The sequence below is a fragment of the Agelaius tricolor genome, unplaced genomic scaffold (assembly GCF_023055355.1).
Source record: "Agelaius tricolor isolate 1412-34295 unplaced genomic scaffold, bAgeTri1.0.p SCAF_1, whole genome shotgun sequence".
Lineage (NCBI taxonomy): Eukaryota > Metazoa > Chordata > Aves > Passeriformes > Icteridae > Agelaius > Agelaius tricolor.
In genome coordinates this window covers 66881315-66904905 of record NW_027269261.1, presented here as the reverse complement: position 1 = coordinate 66904905, position 23591 = coordinate 66881315, and the positions used below count along the sequence as shown (strand labels likewise).

The window sequence follows — 23591 nt, the reverse complement described above, 5'->3', positions numbered from 1 at the left end:
GATCTGTTCACTGGGTAATGTGCCTGGTATGAATTAGCTCTGAGAGACACCTTTTCTTCTCCACTGGCTCTAAAGGGAGACTGAGGTGAACAGATTAGACTAAGACCTACATAGATATATATGACCTATATATGACCTATATATGATCTATATATATATAGATATATATTAGACCTACATAGATATATATGTAGGTCTCTGTGTGTGCACAATTTTTAAACAGGAAAATTCTAAAAAGCCAAATATACATGGATATATGTTTTAACAGTTCTACTTCATAATCAGATTTTATTCAGTAATAAGCAATATGGTTAGGACCATGATTCTCAACAGACATAGCCCAGAACAATATTAAAAATTTCTAGGCACAAGCAATGCTGTAACATCCTTGGTACTTGTGGTTTCAGCTAGCCCAGTTCTATACCTGCCCCATCCTTTCTGTCTCCCAAAGGCATAAATCATACATTCAGGTGGATTGCTGACTCCAACAAGAGGGAGTGGGGAAGGATTGTCCACCTGCCATAGCTTTTGGGGTCTGTGCTTTGCTTCAGCAGGATTACAAATGCTTGCTGCAGGGTGGAAACTAGCTGGTCCCTGGTCTGGACCCCTCACTCAGTTAATCCCTGTGTTGATGATGATGGATAGAACTCATTAGTGCCACTGAGGATATTCTGCCACCATAAGAATCCTGTACTTTAAGAACAAATAGCTACATATAGCTCCATAATTCCGAAGTATCCATGTTCAATGTCACACTGGATTTTGATGACAAAAGATTCAACACAACAATATGCAGCTGAGAAGTTTTATCATACAATGGAAATACTGGTCATGGTGGACCAAACTGTGATCACTCGTGCCAATGCTCAAGCCAGCCAAAAGTCAGAGGGTCAAATGAGATTTTCCTGCAGCCTCAAACAAAGCCGTTGGAACCAGATGCTGAACTGTGCCAGTGAGTTACAGTAAGAATCGTCACAGGCACGTGTGGTCAAAGCCATACATAGCATCGCTTAATGAAGGAAAAAGGGAACATGGAAACAATGAAGAAATGTTGACTGGAGTAACCAGTAAGGAAAGAAATAAATTTTACACAGTGGAGGGAAGAGGTGTGAGCAGAACAGCAGAAAGTTTGGGCTAAATTCCATTTTTGATTCTGGGACCCTCTCACAAGTCTGCCTTGGGTCTGAAGTCCATAATTTATTCTTGTGATGAGGTTTTTGGCCTTTCAGCAGATATGGGCACACCATATTTGTTAAATATGGATTTGATAGATGATAGCTGGTCTGACAATGCATCTCTGCAGCAGTGGAAGTGGTCATATTCTGCTGCTTTGTAGTGCTGGTGGTGTCAATGACTTGAGGTGCAACAGAAGACTGGAAGAGAGTAGAAAGGAAACAGCTGTTCATGAGCTTTGTGTTTGTGACAGCCCAGCAGTACTTAATGGCTCAAAGAATGCTTCACAATTCATCCAATATAACATTTCAGGGCTGCTTGCTACCACAAGTCATACTACAATTTCCCAGTCCTTATCTGCAACAGCACAACACCTAACATTTTGTTTTAATGAGAATTTATTAAAACAGTAGATGTTGCAGAGATCAGACTAGATTTCCATCCTACTGACAATTTTGTTCTCTGGAAAAAGCAAAGACCACTTTCTGTGATTCTCTGCCCTGCCATCTCTCAGTCAGCATGCTGAAATGGAGCAAAGCAAAGCCACGTGTGCCAGATGAATGTACAAAATGAAGATGTTTTGCTCCGTTACCCACAAAATTACACAGGGAATTAAGGAAATACGGACAGTGACAGACAGTGCCCAGAAGGGTCCCACCACTGGCCCTGCGGCTGTCAGAGGCAGCTGCGAAGCGCAGAGCGCCCGTCGGAGGGGAGAACAAGGAGAACCTTCTGCCCTGGTGGGACGAGGGGACCCTGCGGCCGCCCCCTGCCTCGGCCGCCGCGCGCCGGGAGCTGCTCCCGACACCGGCCGGAGCCACCGCCGCCGGGAGTTAATCATTAAATCCCGGCAGATCCGCTCCTGGCCGGCTCCCCCGAACCTCCTCGGCCTCCAGCCGAGCCCTGTCCCCTTCTGGCCTGACCGAGCGCTGCGGCGGGAGGGGAAGCGGAGGCAGGGACGGAGACACCTCCCCGCCGCCGCCGCCTGCGGGCCCGGTGCGAGGCGGAGCCCCGGGGCGGGCGGGCCGTCCCTGCCCTCTCGGAGCCGTGTCGCCTCCCTGGACGGCGCCCTAGGGCACACCTGTCCCCCGCTGCCGCCCCCGCATCGCCTCTCCTCCCCTTCACGGCGGCGCTTGGCCGACGTCGTCTACGGCCGCGGTGCAGAGCCCCGGCCCACGCCTCAGCCCCCGTCCGCCCGCTCCCGTCCCCTCCCGCCGCCCATGGGCGCCGCCCGCGCCGCGCCGGGGCAGAGCCGGCGCCACTGAGAGCATGGCCAAGGGACCCGAGCAGGGCGACGCCTTCCTGCGCCTCCCGGCCGCGCAGGCGGCGCCCGCCGAGGCGCAGGAGGAGCGCTACGCGGGGCTGCTGGGGCCAAGCTTGCTGCCCTGCGCCCGGGAGGCGCTGCCCGAGCCGCCGCTGCCCGCCGGCATCAAGGCAGGTAAAGGCGGGGAGCCGGCACCGTGCCCTGCTCGGCCCGGCCGCGGCGGGCAGCGGCAGCGCTGCTCGGGCTCCGGCGGGGACGCGGCTGTCGGGTCCATCCCTCAGCCCGCGGCGGGCAGGGCGGCGGGCGGGAGGGGGCGGCTTGTGGCGGGACCGTAACGATGCCCTTGGGCCTCTCTTCTTGTCCCCGCGGCGCTCAGAAACACGCCTCGACAGCGAAACCCTCTCCTCGGAAGAAGAGGATGCGGATGCTCGCGACGGCACGCTGACAGCCGCCGACCAAAGCCCGTGTTCGAAAAGGAGCATCACGCAGATCATGAAGGACAAGAAGAAGCAGACGCAGCTCACCCTGCAATGGTAGGGCTCCAGAGAGACCCCGTTGCCCGCCCTGGGGGCTCCAGGACCGAGCCGGCGTGGCCGTCACACTCAGAGGGACCCTTCTCTAACAGCTGAGCCGGCGAGGAGGGCGACATCTCTTTTAGAGAGAATTTGGGTTTTTTTTCTGTTTTTGTTTTGCGGGTTTCTTTTGGATGAGCCTCATCTACAAATAAGGACACTCATCCCCAAATTTCTGAGTTTTGAAATTATGAAAGGTTTGTCACTTAAGTCTTAGTCAGATTCTCACACTGCGTGGCTATCAATGAAATGCATCATCAAAATGTAGAAAGGAAACATTATTTAAGAATTGCATTTGTGAATGACTGCCTTAATTATCCTTTAAGGTTGTCACAGTTAGATTTTCACTGTCTTAAAATGCATTTCTTTTCCATTACGTTCTCCCACCCATTGAGGCTGTAACTTTGGTTTATTTTATCTGGGGAAAAAAAGTTAACCAAATAAGAGGTCAAATTCTGCAGACATTAATTGATAAACGTTTATATTAAAATACACTTGAAAATAGGGAGGAGGTCTGTTGAATTAAATGGGAACTTAATTACGAAATGCAGCCTGTCAATAGAGATATTTTTTCCTTCTAACTGAAAAATTAGACTAATCCAAATTATTCAGTTTCTTATTCTAGTTTACTTCTGAGTGTAAATAGTTAAGGATTTAAGTCTGGGAAGTCAGTGCAAAATTATTCAATATGCAGCGTTTACTACACAGTATTTTCTTACAAATTTGTGTAATTTGAGAAACAAATTTATTGCACATCATCCAAGGAGTATTGAACAATGTAAAATGATAAAAAAAAAAAACAACTAACAGGACAGAGGAATACCCAGCTCTTACCAAGGGTTCTCTTCAAGTGAAAACAGTCAGGTTTTTGATTCAGTTTTAAAAATTTTACTTTAATGACCATCACTCAGCACTTGTATTCTGCAAACTGATTGGGAAGCTACACAGAAATTCACCTTCTTTAAAAAACACTGTTTTTTTGTTTTTCCCACTGTGATCTGAAGCATTTCCAGGTCCAGAGTGGAAATTAAAAAGCAAAACAATGAAGAAAAGAGACATTAGCTCAGGTGTTGAGGATACAGAAGATGGGACAGAAGATGCAAGTCCAGGTCCCTGGTCTTAAATCCTTTCAAAGGACTGACTTAAACCCAGGTCTTTCATGTCTAGTTAGGGCTCTTCTTTTCAAACTAAGGCTGGTTTGTAGGTGATGATAATTTAGTAATTTAAATGAAGCAAAATTTGTCTTAATGAGTCTTGAAAAAGACTCATTAAGAACAGGGATCTGGCTCCAGGTTTTCCATATTCTGCATCTAGCCTAAGCATCGAGTGTGGAGTCTGTCTGTAGTGCCTGTCATGTTCAGGAGAAACTCATCTGTGTGCTCTGATGGAACTCTTCAGTAAAATTAAAAAAAGAAGAACAACCAAAAAAAAGAGAGCAAAAACTGGGAAATGCAATCAGGAGAAATGCCATGCTGCTTCTTACTCTGGCAGTTTCTTTCTCTACACAGGCTGGAAGAAAACTACATTGTATGTGAAGGAGTTTGTTTACCAAGATGCATCCTTTATGCACATTATTTAGACTTCTGCAGAAAAGAGAAGCTGGAACCTGCCTGTGCTGCAACTTTTGGGAAGGTAATAAGCAAATGCCTTAATAATTTGTTAGATCAGTTGTTTGGAAGAGTCACAGTTTAGTACACCTGTGTAAGAATTCTTCTGAAATTCACATGCTTTCTACTGCTAATGTACATGGAATCAGACTAGCTATAACTACACTGTCTCCTATGAAGGCATTTCTTAACATCACCTTTAGGAGATTGAAGCTGAAATTCCCTTTGATTTATTGTTGTTTTTACAAAAAAAAAAAAAAAAAAAAAAAGGCATTTTCTCTGAGTGCTTCTTTTCTTTCCCTTTTTGTTCATGATATTAATAGGTTCTTTCCACCAGATCTGACATGGAGGACACTTAATAATTATACTAAAGGCAGTGTAAGGTGAGATGTGACACAGGCAATACTACTAGAAGGGAAAAAGAAATTAATAACACAAAGAGCTTCCAAATGAAAATTTGTTGATTCATCCTCTTTTCTACCCTTCTCTACAATTAATCCTGAAGTAATTTAATGTAAGAGAGATGTGAACTCTCCAAATTAAATCCTGAGTATTTAGTGAAACAGGAAACCAAAAATGCTTCAAGGATCATCTTTTTTTAAGCACTACTGATCTAGTAATTTTTTATAGATAGGAAAATGCATCAATTTAATTAAATAATGGATTTAATGGATTTTCTGGTTCATAAAATGTTAATTTCCTATTTTATTCCTCTTGAACTGTTTATACAAAAAAAGTGGATTATCTAATTTTCATATACAGTTTCAGTATAAATGAGAAAGACAATAGGTTCCATTTAAACATTATTTTGACAGTGATCTGTCTATTAGATATATCTATTTATCTATTAGATCTACCTCTATTACTGAGTTAATTTTTCAGATCACACATTCAAATAAAAAAAAATAAATTTCATTCTAGTTGTTTGTCTTTGAAAACAGAATAGCTAGAGGGCTGAGTTTCCCCTGATTTTGTTTAAATCTCTGAAGCCAAAAATACAGTTGTACTTAAGGAACTTGAACATAATAGGATTCTGGTGAAGACAACTAGATTTTAAAATGTAATAGTGAAAACAGACAGGGAAAACAGGTGGGAAGACTGGAAATAGACAGCAAGATGGGCAAGGATGGAAGAAAGCCTACAGTGTGAAACATGGCCTAATCGTTTGTGTTGTGCCATAAGTGTCAAAAATGCTAATTCATGAACTACCTTAGACCATATATTTACACTACGATTTTTCTGTGAACAGATTGCTAAGAAAGTTTGCTAGTATTAGAAACTAATGCAGTTATTTTCTCTTTAGACCATTCGCCAGAAATTCCCTCTCCTGACCACAAGGCGGCTCGGAACAAGGGGCCACTCAAAGTAAGGCACCATTACCTGTGTATCTGCTTGTAGAACGCATTTTAGGAATCAGCTGTATTTCCATGTCTCCTTAATATGCACTGATTGGCAGAGGAGTTTATTCAGATGGTACACTGCAAGTGATAACTTTCATGTATATGTTGAAACTGATACTCAAACTCAAGCATTTAAGTTTGAAAATACTGCTGCATAATTTTTAAAATTAAACTGATTAAGCTTCTAAATCTTGTCATTGCATTTATAGACCCATGCGTATATTGCAAATATATGTCAAAATATTAGATATAAAAATCATTTATAATACATGTCTTTTTATAGCTTCTCATCTTTCCATAAATAGTGATTTTATTTCTCCTTTGCAAGCCTAACAACTTTCATTGTGATCTCTATGTAACAATAAGGGTTCACCTAAATACACCACCAGAAAATGCATTGTTTTAAATTGAAGTTAAGGTATACTTCTGCTCTTTGTTGTAGGTGTTTTATAAAACTTTGAAAAGTACACCATCTATAGTGCAGTCATTTCATAAATAATGTATCCTATTAATTTGTATATTTGATCTGTAAAATATTAGCTTGTAGGAATAGATCATAGACAACTCTAAATCATCTGGTGCTAAAATTTTTATTAGTTCTGGTTCTGGAATTATGCTTTTGACCATGCATAATTTAGTGTAAAACTGTTGTGAAGACTTGTAATACACATTCCCTCACATCCATTTTGCTAATGAATAAAATAGAAAACCAGAATAATGATAGAAATAGGAAAAACTCAAAACATTCTGTTTGTTTGGGAAAACTCTTTATTTTGAGCTACTTAGCCTTGAAAGACAAAGTTACTGTTGTCTTTCAGTAGTTTATAAGCAAAACTCAACACAAAAGGAGACTGAAAAGAAAAAAATCTACAAGACTCGTTTTCCTAAGTGCTTTGCAATATACTAGAAATGTTTGAAAGATAATTTCTTTATTTTCATAGTTTTGGGTGGTTCTTAAATGTTGCTATACTTGGTTTTCTTCCTGCCTTAGAAATGCAAGAAAGAGCTAGTTATTTCACCTTAGTTTAGCTGAAGAATGAATGAGATGTCATTTGTGAATTTTAGGTTTTGTTGCAGAAAAAAATGAAGGTAGGGAAGAATTTAAATTCCAAATTTTTGCAAAGACACTCTATTTTTTGAGCATGTCTCAAGCATTTTAAATAACCACTAATAAAAAATAAAATCCAAAGGAAATAAAGTCTTCATATAACATTTTTTTTTTTGTTTGTTTTTTTTTGTTTTAACAGAGGATAGTTCTTGCATAGTGTTTCTCACCGTCTTAAAAATTTGTAATCCATTCACCTCTTTTAGGAGACAGTACACAGTCTGCAATATATAGAGGAAAACTGGACCTGATGTTCATATCTCTTTTTGTAGGTGATGCTGAGTAGAGGTGTTTTTAGGAGAGCAATTATTAGAAAGGTTATTTATTAGGGAAAAGAGGGATTTTATGTATTGCCTGGTGTGGTGAACTTAAGCTGTGGTTACAGGCATAAGATGATGTAGACATAGCTTTGCTACTGGTGTTCTGTTTAAGGTTTTAAGAGATCTGGCATTCACAATCTGTGCAGGAATATTTGACAATGTTCTAATTCATCAGTGCTGTGGTGAATTCTTAGGTACATAACCCAACATATTTGGTGAACTACTTATTTACAATGAATGAGATAATGCAAGGGAGAAGTCTCCCTCATGCTCATTATATACTTGTTCTGACATAACTAACAGATTTGACAGACAGGATCCAATGAGGATCCAAACTTCCAAACATGTCCTGTGTCTGCATGATTTAAGCACAATAAGTCAACCTTTATTAAGTAAATGAGTATGTTCCAAATGTGTATATAGCTACAAAATTGATTGTGTTGGAACATGTGTCACTGTAGTCCCCTTTTCTCAAAGACATGAAACAATATTAATATAGAAATAATGCATGCCCAACATTTCTTTGGCAGATTACATATCCCTGTTGACCTTGTTGGTATTATGTGCCATATTTTCATATGGATTAACTGTTCTTGAACAATTTCCTCAAAGAACTGAGGCATCATCAGGTTTTGTTTGAACATCTGGCACTTGTTCTGTATTTTTTCATTAGTTTTCCTCAGAGGCTTTTCCTATTCAATTCTTGTTTCTGCTAAGATGCACTTACCTTGATCCTAAAAAGGACCTCACAAAAGGCACAAATGACAATATTCCAGTTCAGAGACCAAATATAGCAGCAAGTAGTCATATAGAAGTGTCAGTATAAGTCATAGAATTGTAGAAGCATAGAATGATATAATGGTTGGGGTTGGAAGGGGCCTTAAAGATCATCTAGTGTAACCCCTGTGCCACGGACAGGGGCACTTTCAACTCAGCCAAGTTTCTCAAAGCCCCATCCAATCCAGCCTTGAACACTTCCAGGGATGAGAGATCCACAGCTGCCCTGAGCAACCTTTGCCAGTGCCTCAACACCCCACTGGAAAGAATTCTTTCCTAATATCTAATCCAAATCTACCCTTTTTCAGTTAAATGATCTCTGATAATCAATTTTTCTATCTGTGGTGTTGTGGGCCAAGTCCCCCTCAGAACTACAAACTCACAGAGGAGTAAATGAATTTCTGATTTCACCAGGTAGCAGTCAGTCACACAAATGTTATTTACAGAAGTATTTCCATTAAATAAAGTTAAGGGACTGTTCATCAGTTTCAATAAATTACTGTTCTTCTCTTTTTAGAAGAGAAGCATGGACTCTATCTAGCATGGACTCTAAATGTTACAAACTATTTCTGAGTCACTGGGACTAGTGGGAGAGTTGTTACTAGCAATTAAGTCATATTTTTTAAAGCACAGTAGTGTAGTGACATGATATTATTTCTGTCACTGCTGTCTTTATTACCACATAATGCTAGCAGGAGCAGTGTTAGCACTCACTATTCCTAGCAGTGATGTTTTATACAGCAATATAAATGGAGCTCTGATCATTGTCCAGGACTCCAGATGCTGCAAAATCATAATAAGGAAGAAGACAATTCTTCTCCAATGGAATAATTGTTCTTAAATTTAGAGAAAAGTTAACACCCTGGAGAAAACAGTGCCTTCCTGGATGCTGCAAGCATACACAGTAATCTATTGGTAGGGCCTGTCTGTGATCAGAAGAAAGCAAAGAAAATAATTTCCTTTTCCCATCGTCTTCAAGGTGGTGGAAATTGTTTTTCTCCCACTCTGAAACAAGCTCTTTCTGACATCCTCATGAGCATGAATTGAATTTGAGGAAAAGCTCCTACACTAACATATGGAATACAGTTGCTGTTGTAAGGTGTGAGATACACAAATGTTAGTTTTTCCTCTGTTCCCAAACAGCATTTGTCATCTCTAGTTCAGGGCAAAGGATAAACTTAAAACTGAGTCTGATGATCCCTAGAATTCAAGTCAGAATCTCTCTTTCTCTGTGTTTACATCCAACAACCCATTTGTGCAAAAGTGTCAGTACTTAAATTCATTTAAACATTTGGCCAAGAAGATCCAACACATTGGACACAATTTTGTTAACAAAATATCTTAGTCTCTCATGCCCATGCTAATCACTCTACATAGCTGAAAGTAAGGGAAATTTTTTGTTTTCACTCTGCTGAGTGAAAGAAGATGCAGCACTATAAATACCGCAAGCTGCTCTCTTAGATTAGTGTTTCATAAGAAACAGTTCTCTGTTCTGAATCCACCTTTTTGCATTGGTAATTTTGAACGTAGCACGGTCAATGCTAGAACTCAGCTGTAACTTTCATAGTATGCAAATCACCTGAAGCAGCAATTTGGGAAAATGTAGAAACTGCTCAGTCCAAACACACAGGAAGAGTATTTGAGCTCAAGTTACAATTTAATTTCTTTGTAGACTTTGATCAATGATGAATCTTAGCTTTTATCCATCATGTCTGAAAACTATTATCTTATTTATTAGGAGTGATTTAGTGGGTTAATAAAACTGATATGGCAGCTGGCCCTGTGATAAGAAGTTATTGCGATTCCCTGAACAGCTTAAGCCTATCATTTCCTTATCAGCTATCATTTGTGTCAGTGTATGCTAAAATCAGAGCTACAAGTTGTGTAGGAACATATGTTACAACAAACCGCTGAAATTAAAAGAGGAAAGTAGTTCAGCTTGTTTCATAAAATGTTTGTTTCAAAAATTGAGAGTAAATTCCTTGTAGTAATTGATTACATTTTGTTAATTACACAATAGAAATAATAAATAGTAAAATACAAAAATACTGAACATACACATAAAAATATGCACATAAAGAGATGGAAGGCATTTGAAGATGTAGGTTAAAGATGTTGTCAATGTGTCTGGTATGGGTATACTACTCTCAACAGGGAGTCCAAAATAAGCTATTCAACTAACAGCTTGTAAGAGAATAATAATCTTTATACCCTATTACTCTATGGAGGATACCAAACAGAGCTTGAAAAGTAAAATGATATTATTTTTAATAGTTTCTCTGTTGTGAATGGAAAGCTGTGGTTTTTAGCAGTAAAAGTTCAACTGCACATTAGTGAAGAAAAACAGAATGATCCCTGCTGTGCTTTTAATACAGATGGAATATGTACTGAAAATATCTATTGTCTACATAACAAGCTGTCTCAGTGAAAAATTCTGATATCCTGGGACGTTCCAACAGGAACAAGTATATCGCATACCACTGGATACTTGAGAATCTAAATCATACGACAGTTCCTGTTCCTTGCCCAAATATATTAATATTGATATAGATGTGAAATAATCTAGATATTGAATCATAACTTTGTAAAGAAGTAATGCTTTTCCTTGCCTCTGGCCCACTCCAGCCTTAACTGGAGGGAATGCCAAATTTATGGTGAAAGTGTAAAAGTCTTTATTTTAGAATTTTAAAAATGGCATGTGATTGAAGCTAGGAGATTTAAACTGTTGGAATGAGACGTGGGCAGCTGCTTGTTCAAATGGCCAATGACAAATGGACAGATAACATTGTTAAAGAAGCAGTCACAACTCTATTCTGTTTTTCATCCTGTTCAATGGACACCCTTTGCCATATGAAGAGTAAGTAAATGCTCTCATTTCAAAGAATCCGTACTGTTTTTTTCAATACCTCTTGTGTCACTGTAAGGAAACAGGGGAGACACTTTTAGCTTTCCTAGGGGTTGACAGGTTCCACAGTGATCTAGCAGTGTTATGTAAACTCACCAGCTTCAGGAAAGCAGTAAAAGCAATGGTGCCATATTCTGTCATGTTTCTTGGCTATAAAATCCTGAATGCACACAACAGACTGTCCAGAAACAGAAAAATTATTTCAGCTGAGATTGTTGCAGCTATCTAGGCTAGGCAAATATATCATCCTAATGAACATTTTCTTGGGCATAATTTGTATTTAATGCCTTTAACCAGCTTTGTAAATAAAAAGCACGTGAGGGTTTTGTTCTTACCTGTGACAGTTCCATACAAGAACAAACAAATATTGTGTTGTTTTTTTTTTTAATGGTCATCACCCGGAAGAGCAGAGATGATATGAGATTAACAGTTCTGTTGATGTGTTCTATGAACTATTTGCTGGGGCTTTGTGCATTCTTAAGAATGCATTTATTCAAGCTTTTGGGGAGTTTGAGTGAAATTGGTGCAATGTGTTGCAAAGTGGTACTTTGAAGCAGCTCAGTTAAACCAGCTGCCATGGTACTTTCAAGCTAATAATAGTAAAAAGCAAATGAACCTTTGTATTCTATCCATAACATTCTTGGACAAATTTGGTTTAACATAATCAGTTTTTAAATCTATTGAGTGGAATTTATAAGACAGGGCCTATCAACTTTGATAGATGAACTCAAGCAAACTTTGCTATGACTGGTAAGGAAAGAGCTGCCCCCAGCTTGCTCTCCTGCCCTTCTCTCAGAGGTCACTTATTTTGTAGCAAAATCTGTGGAAAGCAATAAGTAGCTACTGCACAGCCAGTTTTCTTAGCATCAACACAACCTTTTTTGCATCTTTGGTGTCTTTGGTTAAGGTGTTGGATGTGAGCACTGCAAAGCCTGAGCAATAGGCATGTTTCCTTTTTCAGTCTCTGTTGGGGAGCAGTAATCTCCAGGAGAGCAACAAGGGAAACAAATGTGGATGCAAAGTGCCTAAATGGCTTAATAATCTAGAGTTAGTCAGCCTACGACCTGACAGAAGAATGAATGAATGACATATTATCATTATTAGTCATAGGTGACTGAAAGCTAAGTTATAAGGTGCACTGGCAAGCTATTTTCAACTAAGAAAGGCTCTGAGGGACTGCAAATGTAACGGTGGCAAGCGAGATAAAATGAACCTGATAGATCAAACCCAGCACCCTTTCAAACAAATGAAGTAAAGTGTAACAGAAGGCAGGTTAGGGAAAAGAAATGTAACATGTTTCTGGGTTTTCTGTTCTAGCTACATTCTTCTAGTAAGAGAGAAAGTATTTTAATTTTAACCCTTGAATTTGGATCAAATCATGACAGTACTCTTTTCTATGAGACTAGATTTTGTTCTGTGTCTATGAAAGGAATTGTTAGACCCTGTTTAGAAAAGTTCTCAGAAAGCGTTTAAAATCAGTCTGACAGCTTCCTTTACTTTCAATTTGGCAGCTTGGTTTACTTGACATGTCACTCATAAATGCTCCTCTTTTCTTTTTTTTCTTTTTTTTTTCTTTTTTTTTTCTGCAGATATCACTATTATGGAATTGGCATTAAAGAAAGCAGTGCATATTACCACTCTGTGTATTCTGGAAAGGGCTTAACCAGGTAAAATAACTTCTGAGACTTAATCAGTGAAGGTCTAGCTATAATCTTCCCTTAGGAAGGTATATGTAGGACTCTAATTTTTGTTTCTATCAGAACTAGAATTGCTGGTTATCTCAGTGTTTAAAAGGTTGATATTTTGATAGAGTCTTCCAGTTTGACCCCACCACAGTCTTTGTAGATCTGTCAACTTTTAACAGCAGAACATTTGTTCAAGTCTATATGAGGGAGCAAAATCCCATTTCCAGAACACTTGTCTAATTTTGTTTGCCAGTGTGTCACCCTGTGAGTTCTTTCCCCAGGACAGCTTTCCATTGTGAAACGTTTAGGGAATGGTGTGAAGCTGGCACCTGTGGGGCAGGAGGGAGGGGTCAGTGTAGATTAATATTTACAGGTCCTTTAACTGGCTAATATCAGTTTAAACCTAACCCAGGAAGCTCTAATTATATTTATTTAAGGGACAGCTAGCAGGATCAATACGTTACGATAGCTGCCTGTTGGTTTGCCAAAGATTAATAGTTCGTAAAACAAATGTTTCTGTTCACATATGGCTTGAATGATGGCTTTCATTGTCTGTGGCAGTATACCTGGATAAGTGAGACTCTGAGAAAGGAAAGGAATAAATGAGTTTATAATCACACATAGAAAATTCGACTGGTGGCAGATTTAGCTCATATCCAAAGAGACCTTTTCTAGGCAATAAGACAAGTGTACAAATTGAGGGTAATAATGCCAATAATGCTTAAAAAGGGAGGGTTCACTCCACAGCAGTACTTAGGGTGAAATAGATTAGAATATTCTATTTATTTGTCTGATATGTTTCCAGAGCTGTGGAGGTGTTGCTGGTACACAGTGTATTTTTCTTTCATAATAGAGAATTATCTTGAACAAATTGTTCATTTTGTTGACTAAAAGACAGTTATTTTCATTTAAAATGATATAATAATTCTTACTCCTCTTACAGTTTTATGTCAGGCAGGTACAATCTAGTAGCAATGAGTGCAAAGAAAGTGGAGGTTCTGCAAAATTCCCCACAGCCAGGTTTCTGAAGGAATACACTCACATGAAGATGGCATATATACTGTCTAAGATTTTCAGAACTACTCACTAGATTCACTAATTAGGAACCTTTTATTTCTGTTAGGACCTGTATGAGATGTGGAATTTTCAGGGTCCAGCAGTTCAGCTGCCTCCCTATCTGAATTAAAGCAGAAGCTCAGATGCTCACTTTCTGGTCCATCACAGTAGCTGGGTTTTCTGTGTGAAGAGAATGGTGCAGTTGCTTGGGGTTAAGAACAAGCCTCTGATAATGAAAGAATCAGGCAGTGTAGGGATTCAAACTCCCAATTCCTAGCTGCTGCATATAATGATCCATAAATCTGTCCTTTATATCTCTTCTAGTCCTTGAGGCTCTGGAAGAGCAGTGCTAGCAGATGCTGCCTCTCATTTTTGCTGTACATGCAGTACATTTTGCTGAACATGTGGAAATCCAGAGTCCAAAACAAATACATCTAGCCTTGAAGTTAATTAGATCCACGTTGTAATCAGCTGAGTGATGCCTTCATTTATACTTAACTCTCAATGCAAGGGAACTGTCTAGGTAACATATGCTGGATTGTCATGTGGTGGGAACTGTCAGGCACCTGTGCCAGGCCTGGGCAGGAGGAATTCCACAACTGCTCAGCCTCTGGATTTTGAGAGCATCTCAGAGAGCAGGAAACAGCCAGGGAGCATCTCAACAGCAGGAAACAATGATATTGCCACTAATAATTATGAGACTTCATATTGCCCACAGTATCTTATCAGTTGGCAGCTAGTGGTACAGGAAATAACAATAATCAAACAACATTTATCATTATACTGATCCATTAGAATCGCTATTATTGTGCATTCTCTACTTTAATAGTTATAATTTAAAATGTTCTTTCTGGTTTCTGCAACAAAGGGTTGTCTGATAGTCCAATGACTTCATTGGCAATCTCTCAATTGGACTCCTAATAGGACATTCACTATACAGCAACATATGTTTGCCAGTTAAGGAATCTTTTATCTCAGAAATGTATGTCATTAGATCAAAATAGTACTGTAGTGAAAAAGAATGGGAAATCATGATTTCTTAATTTTTCCAAGAAATGTAAATTTTATATATATATATATATATGTATACTTTTTCTACTCTGAATTTATTAATGCTACACTTTTGCTGTTTGTGAAGTGGGAAAGATCCAAAAAAACCCATGAAACTGGATTTTATACCTTAGTGTTTAGTCAGTGGTCTTAACCTTCATGTTTTATAAGACATCAGTAGGTTTCCTGTTATTCCTAGTCATTTGAAAATCAGTGGAAGAAGTTAAGGAAAAAAAAAAACATTAAAAACCCATAAAAAACTGTAATTGAAGTTAGAAAAATGTGATAATTTTCTAATAGATCATACATCTATATAATCTCTACAAATGTTCTGCCTAGGAAAAAATAATCAAATGTGTTTACTTTCAAAGGTTTTCTGGAAGCAAGCTAAAGAATGAGGTAAGTGCTGTAATCTGTTTCCTTTTACTTCTGGTACAATACAAGTATTATGTGACCTGTGGTTTCCTTCACATTTCTTCCTTTGAAAATTGCAACATTATTTTTCATTAAATTTTATACTGCATAACCTTTTTTAACAAAGCTGAGTATTTTTTTCCTCTAAATATTCAAAGAAAAATAAGATTGGAAAACACCTTTTAGGGCTCCCATTGCAATCCAGTTACCCATAACTGTATTAAAGCAAAGGATCAAGCTCCAGCTTTATTTGTTTTACATGCTACTTTTGCAGGAGGGCTTTTTCAGAATCTCGTATGTCTGATTGGAAGCTGAAAAGATTTTTTTTTTAATGAACTGAGATTTGTGCCTCCTAGTCAGTATTGCCTTCTTCTATTTTTTGCTCTTCATGACATTTTGTTCTTATGTCTTGTTGCTGCTTTTGCTTGCTGGATGGGACAAATAGCAGCTTTGAGTAACTTATCAGCCTTATAGCCTTCCACTGTACTTGTTCTGATTTTAATATCTTTAGAGTAAAATAAATCATAAAGTCTTGTTTGCAATTGCTATTGGAAATATCCCTTCTGATGAACCCTAGAAAAGGATCTGCTTTGTTGGTTTTTGTTCTCCAGCCCCCCTCAAGTAGTCTACATTTTTATTACTGTATACTATGATATAGTCACTGTCATTCTGGTCATATTAATAGTAGAAAATTATGGATTATTGTACATTAAAGGTTAAGGGTTGCTCACAGTATTTTTATTTGGTGCTGAGTTCAACTGGCATGGCATATCCTGCATCCATATTATTATCTCCTGAATCTGCAAAAGGACATAGGGACATCTCTGCTACATTGCCACAAAGAAATGTCTCTAATGTGAGGTACATGTTGAAATATGACTGGAGGTGTTTGGGATACTGCTAATTGGCACAGGCCAAAAGAATGCCAGAGGCCATTCTGAGTGATACACTTCCAGTATTGCCTGGGAATGTTTCCTGACACCATTTAATTTACTAGACTAAATATACCTTCTGTGATCAACTGATACACAGCAAGCCTTTCATCTTTTTAATTTCCAGATAAGCAACTCCTAGCTGATAGCAGACATTTTTATTTGCCCCTGAGAGTGTAGTTTTGCTCTATTGATTTTCATCCCCCTTATTACCATTATCTCAAAGCCATCCATGTCTTTCTACATGATCTCTTGGTCTTTCTCTGTTGATGATTTCATTAGCTCATGTCAACCAATTTGATCTATGAAATGTTCAGTCAGATCAGCCCCAGGTCTGATCTTTGGGAATTTTCACTTCAATCCCTTTTCAACCCAGTAGTTTCCTTGTCAACAGAACTTGTTAGCATTTCAGCCAGAGTCAGTTTCTTAAATATTTTTACATTCTTTTACTAATCCCCACTCTCACCAGCATAACTGATCATTTCCCATGGTGACACCATGTCAAGTATTTTAGTGAGGTTCAGATAGATTAGATCTGTTGCATTTTCCCTGTTCAGATAATTGGCTATCTTATCAAAAAAAGATAGTGCTATGCCATGGGATATCCCCAACATACTCATGAAATTACTGAAGCATTCATTCATTCAGGGTTTTGAGATGGAATATATTGGGCTCCTTTGGCATAAATGAATGCATATTTTCTTCCATCTCTGATATGGCATTGGCAGCCTGCCTTGGAATTGACAATCCCACAAATCTGTCTTGTAATCTGTCTTGTTTCTGACCCAGAGTTCCTCTGTTCTCCCAGAAAAAAGTGTTCACAGATAAGTTGGTGGAAATAAATGAGAAAGGGCACATCATTGTGAGTTCTTGATTGTCTAGCTCGGTATCGTCTGAAATTATTCAGGCAGGTCTTAAGAGAAAAAAAGTCTTTAATGGTCAAAACTGAATTATAATAATCTCAATGCACTGAAATTTTAGCATTATATTTTCATTAGTGTGAACAGGCGATAGATACGTCCTTTTTCATTTGCTTGAAAGTACATGCAATTAGGGATTCCAAAAAGATTTACAACAATTGCATAAGGTGTAATTCTCAGTGGGAACTTAAAGACATTGAAAAGACGTTAAAGCACTGATTGTCTAAATATACTGAGTAAATGGCATTTGAATGAACACTTATTGAGTGCCAGGGACACTGTTTACTTCTGGTATGTTTTATCACATTTTCTAGTATTCTCTCTGTAGGGGGAGATATCAGCAAATTCTTTTATCTAAACCAGTTAGTGCACCATTAGAGTCTGTATGGTTAATTAGGCAGATAATATTACTGTCATTATCTTAATGTTAAATGGCCATTAGAAACAGATGGCATTAAATTGAAAGGGCAAGTGGCAGCAGGTTAAAATATTAAGCCTAGAACTGAGGCACAGTTAAATAAGTCCATTAGCAAGTTAAAAAACATTGCCGATTATCTTCTCTTAAACCTCCCACCACAATCACTGCCTTTTTTTAAAATGAACAAATCCCTTTTAATCAGAGCTTTTAATATATTTCATGGGTAATTGCATAATAAAATCATTAGAATTACTCCTGTTAAAAATACCCTCCTTATTGCATGATAGGCAATTATAACACTATAGAAGTATTGACATGAAGAAGTACTAATGTTTCTAAATTTCTGCAATTTCTTTTACTTAGAGCTTTATGTGTATTTGAATAGTAGATAGCACAGGCAAAATTAGTTTACATGATGTATGCTTTTGGTTTTTTGCTGTATGTTTTGTCAGACATATCACACTATAAAAATAGGGCTATATTTTTGTTGCACTAGTCAGTAACAGGTATGGTTTTCTGAATTTAGTATTTGAGAGAATTTCACTTGAACCTGGCCTCTGATTTATAAGTCAACATTTACAGAAAAATAGTCACATTTGCACACTTTTACACTATATGTTGCACTATATACCTACCATTCCCACTTCAGTGAAATCTACCTGTAGGTAAAGAGGCAGGAAAAGGTCACTTCAAGTTCCATTCAAATGCCTTATGCAAGATCATAAATTTCATGCATTAGTACAGAAGGAGTTTGCACAAAAGTAGTAAGATTTTCCACAGGACTTTCCACACTGCCTTTACATAAGGACTGGTTAGGCTAAAATAGAACAAAGGGTTTAAGCCAAATCATCTTTAGATTTGAATGCAGTCCTATGAGAACAACTACAATTCAGCCAGTAAGGGCAGAACCATAAAACAGATTGTATTTTCTTCTCTTGAGGATGAGAGTTTCACCTTAATCATGGCATTTGAGACCTTAAGAGTGTTCTGTGGAGTTTAGATATAGACACACATTTAATAACCTTCCTGAGCTGGGGTCCAGATCTGGATAAGCATCAATATTTTTGAAGATTTAAATGAAGGCAAGTATTGTGGAACCTTGAAAGACTCATGAAGTAATATACAAGTTTAGCATGAATTTTTGGTTTCAGATGTAACAGTATTAGCTATTTCAATGTTCCTGTTTATTCCCTTCCATTTCAGGGTGGTTTTACTCGTAAATATTCTCTGAGTTCCAAAACTGGAACACTCCTCCCAGAGTTTCCAAGTGCTCAACACCTTTTGCTTCAAGGGTGCATTTCTAAAGACAAGGTAAAAAGTGAGCTCCTTCTCTTCTGTCTAAGTGATCAAAAATTTGCCACAGAATGTTTCTTCATATCTTAGCCTTTGAGGTATTGACTTGAAAGAGCCAGAAATGTCCATAATCAAACAGAGGTGACTGATTTATAGAGGGGGCAAACCTTTACTAACACCGATTAACCAGCTTTCCAATGGAAAGGTGGTTGAATTATTTACCTATTAACTGACCCAGTATTTTACAAACTGATGGTATGTAAGACAGGGAGAGCAAAACAAACAAATAACTGAGAGTTGTATTCTTTAAAAATGCCTTTGGATTTAAGGTAAATTTTGTTCTGATTAGAACAGAACAAATAATTCACAACAAATAGATGAATTTTACTGTCTTTCATTAATTACTTGAAAAGCAGCTGAAAATCTGAACATGTTTGGGGTTTTTTAAAATTACTTAAATCATTCCTCAAATCAATACTTGGTATTTCTTACCCTAAGGATAACTCTTCAGTTGGAAATACCTCTCATGTTTTATGTCTTTGACTCTTTTACTGCATGTTACATCTGTGTTGTTTCTTGTCCCCTTACAAGCTGCTACATTGTGCTAGAAATCCTTTGACAGACATTTTGAACTTTTCAATTTAGTCTTCAGTGCTGGTGATAATGGTGACTGGTTTGAGACATGTTGTTTTGAGACCCCCTCCTCCTAAGCTTGTTCTGAGAAAGTAGTTAAGCCCAGCATTCCTGTAGGGAGAAGCTAAACAAAAGGAGCCATCTAGAAACCTTACCATTCATAAAGAAAGCCCAAGAACTGGTATACTTAGCAGTGTGCACCACCTGCTGCTATAGTCTCCATCAGTGAAGTGACATCTCTCATATAGACAGCATTCTCATTGAATTTAAATCTGACAAATGTTTCAGGTTCCTTGGAGACCCAGCACAGCAGTATAAACAAACTGATTTTTACTGCTCCAACAATGGAGAAAAACTGGCAATTCATTCTCCCTTCATTTTTGGCTCAGCAGCATTGTGCATGATTGTCTGGGGGCAGACTTGCTGAGTTATGAGGAGACTGTGGGAAAGATGAATTTCTGTGTATCCTGAATTCTCTTTCCTTGCTGCTCTTTTCTCATTTCTTGTTTTCTTATTTCCTGTTTTCTTTTCATACTGCCTTTTCCCTCCTTCAGCTTATCTGACCAAAGGTTATAGAAACTAAGATATTTAGGTACTCTTGTTGAAGACAGCCCATACATGAAGTTTGATTCCTGCATTAAACTCTTAAGGAGTTGCTTGCAACTCAGATGTCTGGAGAGCCGATAAATACAGCAGTCTGCACTAAAATAGATGGATAATTCCTGCATTTAATATTTCTGGAGAGAACTTACCCAACCTTTACACTTCCATCAACTCCTTTCAAAAACAATTCTTTAAAATGTTCTTGAATCTCACACTTCGCTATTGCTTTTCAAAGATACATAGTTAAAGAAGCATCTGAAAGTCAGAAAGGTCTGGTTTCAAAGAAATCTGCATCCTGAACCTATTGCAATAAGATGCAACCAGGTTCATTTGAAATCTGATAGTGGTTTGCTGGAGAAGTTAATAAACTGTAACAAACCTTCTGTGACTCAGGACCAAAGAATGGTTTTTCCAGCCCTTTTCCTTCCTTAAATTAATTTGCATATTTCTTGTCTTATAATTTGCTACAATTTTTAAAAATTACTACTTTTTTTTTTTTTTAAATAAGGAAACACTCCATTCAGATAAAGTAGCTTGATGAGATGAAAGGGAGTTCTGCTTTTAAAAGCTGAGTTCATGTGAGGCAGTGATTAAACTTTGACCAAATGACTGGCAGCTATTTTCTCATTTGTCCAGCTAGATGATGTTTCCGAACACTCATAGACGCCTATAGTAGCCTAATGATTAACTTGCACTGCTCTTTGGGATTAATCTTAGCTTCAGAAAGCTGAATTTACTTTACCATCTGACTGACTAATCTGGCTATTGCCTTACTTTATTATCCACATTTTCACAGTTTATACAGGTTCAGATGCTACATGTCTGACCACAGCATCAGTGCTTGACTTAAATAATGACCTAAATAATGCTTGAATAATAATGATATAAAGCTGTTGATAAAGCTATAGATGAGTGATGGCCTCATCACTTCTGGATATAGAGGCTGTCTATTTGTAAATATGCATTGCAATACAGTTTATATTATGTGTTTAAATACTAGCTACACAAAGCAGAAATTTAGATCACCGTAGCAGTAAAGAAAAGATTTTAAAAACTCTGTTAAAGAAACTCTCTGTTTAATATTTCTTTCTTCCAAAACAGGTAGATACTCTTATCATGATGTACAAAACACATTGTCAGTGTGTCCTTGACAATGCAATTAATGGGAACTTTGAAGAGGTAAGGTTGTTTGAACACACACTCTTGGTACATATGCATGGAAAGCCAAGAAAGCATGATTTATGTCTATGAACCTGGTTCCTATTCCTTTAGATCCAGCATTTCCTATTACATTTTTGGCAAGGAATGCCTGACCATCTTCTTCCTCTGCTTGAAAATCCCATCATCATTGACATTTTCTGTGTCTGTGACTCAATACTGTATAAGGTAAGTTAATAATTTAGCTACATGAATAATCTCACCCACAGCACAGCTTCTGCATCTGTAAAAAGATAGAATGACAGGGTGACATGACTGCTTTCTGCTGTAAATCAGCAAGGAAATAATTGAAATCAAGAAATAAAATGGGCACCTGTAAGAGCCGAACTCCAGTCTCAGCTCAGCTGAACACCTGGTGTGTGACCACGGGCAGCACAGCAACAGTGAAACCTTGACATACTTGCTTGAGTGTAGCTAAAAGAAATGCTCATGTGCTCACTGACAAGGCTGACTAACGTAATCCTGGATGAAAACTGAAGCCTTGTTTTCGCTGAAAAGAATATTGCAATTTCTACCAGAAAAGAGAGTCTGTGGCACATCTGTAGGGTGATTCCACATGCCAGTCTGCTGCTCACAGGTTATGTCAGGCCATGGTTTCATGCGACCAAGCTGGAACAATGCATTCTTGCCCCTCCTGCCAGCTGCCTTTCATTTCTGTTCTCTTGCTGCTACATGTACCAGCAAAACTGCTACACTCTAAAGTGCTCTGGGTTTAAATAAAAAAAATCAAGGAATACTTGTTTTGTGGAGCTTTTGTACTATATGAATTCTTTGATCTAACTCATGGCATGACCACATAAGAAGTTGAAACTAAGTGACCCTTAGGAGTGTTGCAAAGTCAGGAGTAAGTTATAGAGCGCTGGGGAAAAAACATTATTTATGCCACCAAAGTTTCCTGAGTTTTTCATTTGGAAAGTCGTATCAGATGATTATTTAGTAGATGTAAAGTACTTTAAGTTTCTTTGATAGGACATGCCATAGAAATAGGAAAGGATTCTCATGTAAGTGTCTTTCTAACAGATCTCATATCACATATTGATGAGAAGAAATAACTATTGGTTTAATAGTAAACACCAGCCAGTCAAAGCAAAAGACTTGAAGCTTTTTAGCTCTGATGCCTTATTGAAATCTTTCTTTACTGTACAAAAATATGGGGGGGAAGATCCAGAAAAGATGAAAATATGTATTTATTAGAAGCATAAAAAGCTGTAAAGTAAGAAGTGTTTTAGTTAGCATAGTAAAGCAAAGGTAATTAGCAGTAAGAATCATAATTACTACCCAGGAGATGGGTCATTAAGCCTCATTTACTTGTAGAGGTTATAATGTACCTTGAGTTTATGAGGTTTTTCCTGCTCTAAATGTGTTGTCTCAGTAGATTCAATATTAACTTTATTTATGATAGATTTAATGTGACAGAAGAAGAAATACTAGAGGAGCATTAAATTATAAATTGAATAAGACTGAATTTCTCAGAAGTTCATAAATTTGCTATTTGCCTCTTCTTTGTCTCTCATTATTTCTTATCTATAATCATGTTAGATATTCTTGACATCTGACAGAAGGAATAAAGAATTACATTGGATTGTTATCAAACTATTTACATTAACAGAGAAAGGAGATTTCTGAAATTTTGTCTAACAGCTTTGTCCTCCACAGTAATATTTCCTAGGGGGTATGCCAGATGGTTTTTTGCCAGAAGTGTTCCACACCACACTTAGCTACAGAGAACTCTATGGTTAACTCTGAATGCCTGCAGTGCCATGTCCAGTTTGGTAGAAAGGAGAGTCAACAGCAGTCAAAGACTTGGGAGATCTTTGAGTATCTGCTTTACAGAGACGTGGTGATGCTAGAAAAGACAAAGTGTTTATGATCTCACTTCTGCTGGTTTCCCTTCTTTAAGACATGGGGGATAGCATGTCTTGTTTGATTTCTTATTTTACTGCTATGAAGATACACAATAAGTATGTGAATGTCTCATATGTTCCTGTCTAAGAGTGATTGGAAAAATCCAGGCATATAAATATCTAGACAGTAGGTTGAATGGCTTTATTCTGTGTAAATTTTCTGCAATCTAAGTAGACAAGACAGACATGAATGAATGAATAAATGAATGGCCAGTAGAAGCATGATGTCATTTTCTGTTAACTCTTTGAAGGTTCTTACAGATGTACTCATCCCTGCAACAATGCAAGAAATGCCAGAAAGGTAGGTATTTGAAAATAATCACGGTACATTCTGATTTTTAG

The 23591-nt window shown here is 38.0% G+C and overlaps 1 protein-coding gene across 1 annotated transcript in view; it reads left to right on the top strand.

The window, feature by feature from the left end:
• The first annotated feature begins 2213 nt into the window (after nt 1–2213).
• The window catches only part of RFX6 (regulatory factor X6), a 33629-nt gene continuing 12251 nt past the window's right edge, over nt 2214–23591 (top strand). The window contains exons 1-10 of the mRNA XM_071438126.1: nt 2214–2611; nt 2814–2970; nt 4518–4641; nt 5920–5981; nt 12713–12790; nt 15286–15313; nt 18802–18909; nt 21229–21306; nt 21400–21513; nt 23501–23550. Of these exons, the coding sequence (XP_071294227.1) occupies nt 2443–2611; nt 2814–2970; nt 4518–4641; nt 5920–5981; nt 12713–12790; nt 15286–15313; nt 18802–18909; nt 21229–21306; nt 21400–21513; nt 23501–23550 (968 nt within the window). The 5' untranslated portion in view covers nt 2214–2442. The remainder of the gene's footprint in view (nt 2612–2813; nt 2971–4517; nt 4642–5919; nt 5982–12712; nt 12791–15285; nt 15314–18801; nt 18910–21228; nt 21307–21399; nt 21514–23500; nt 23551–23591) is intronic.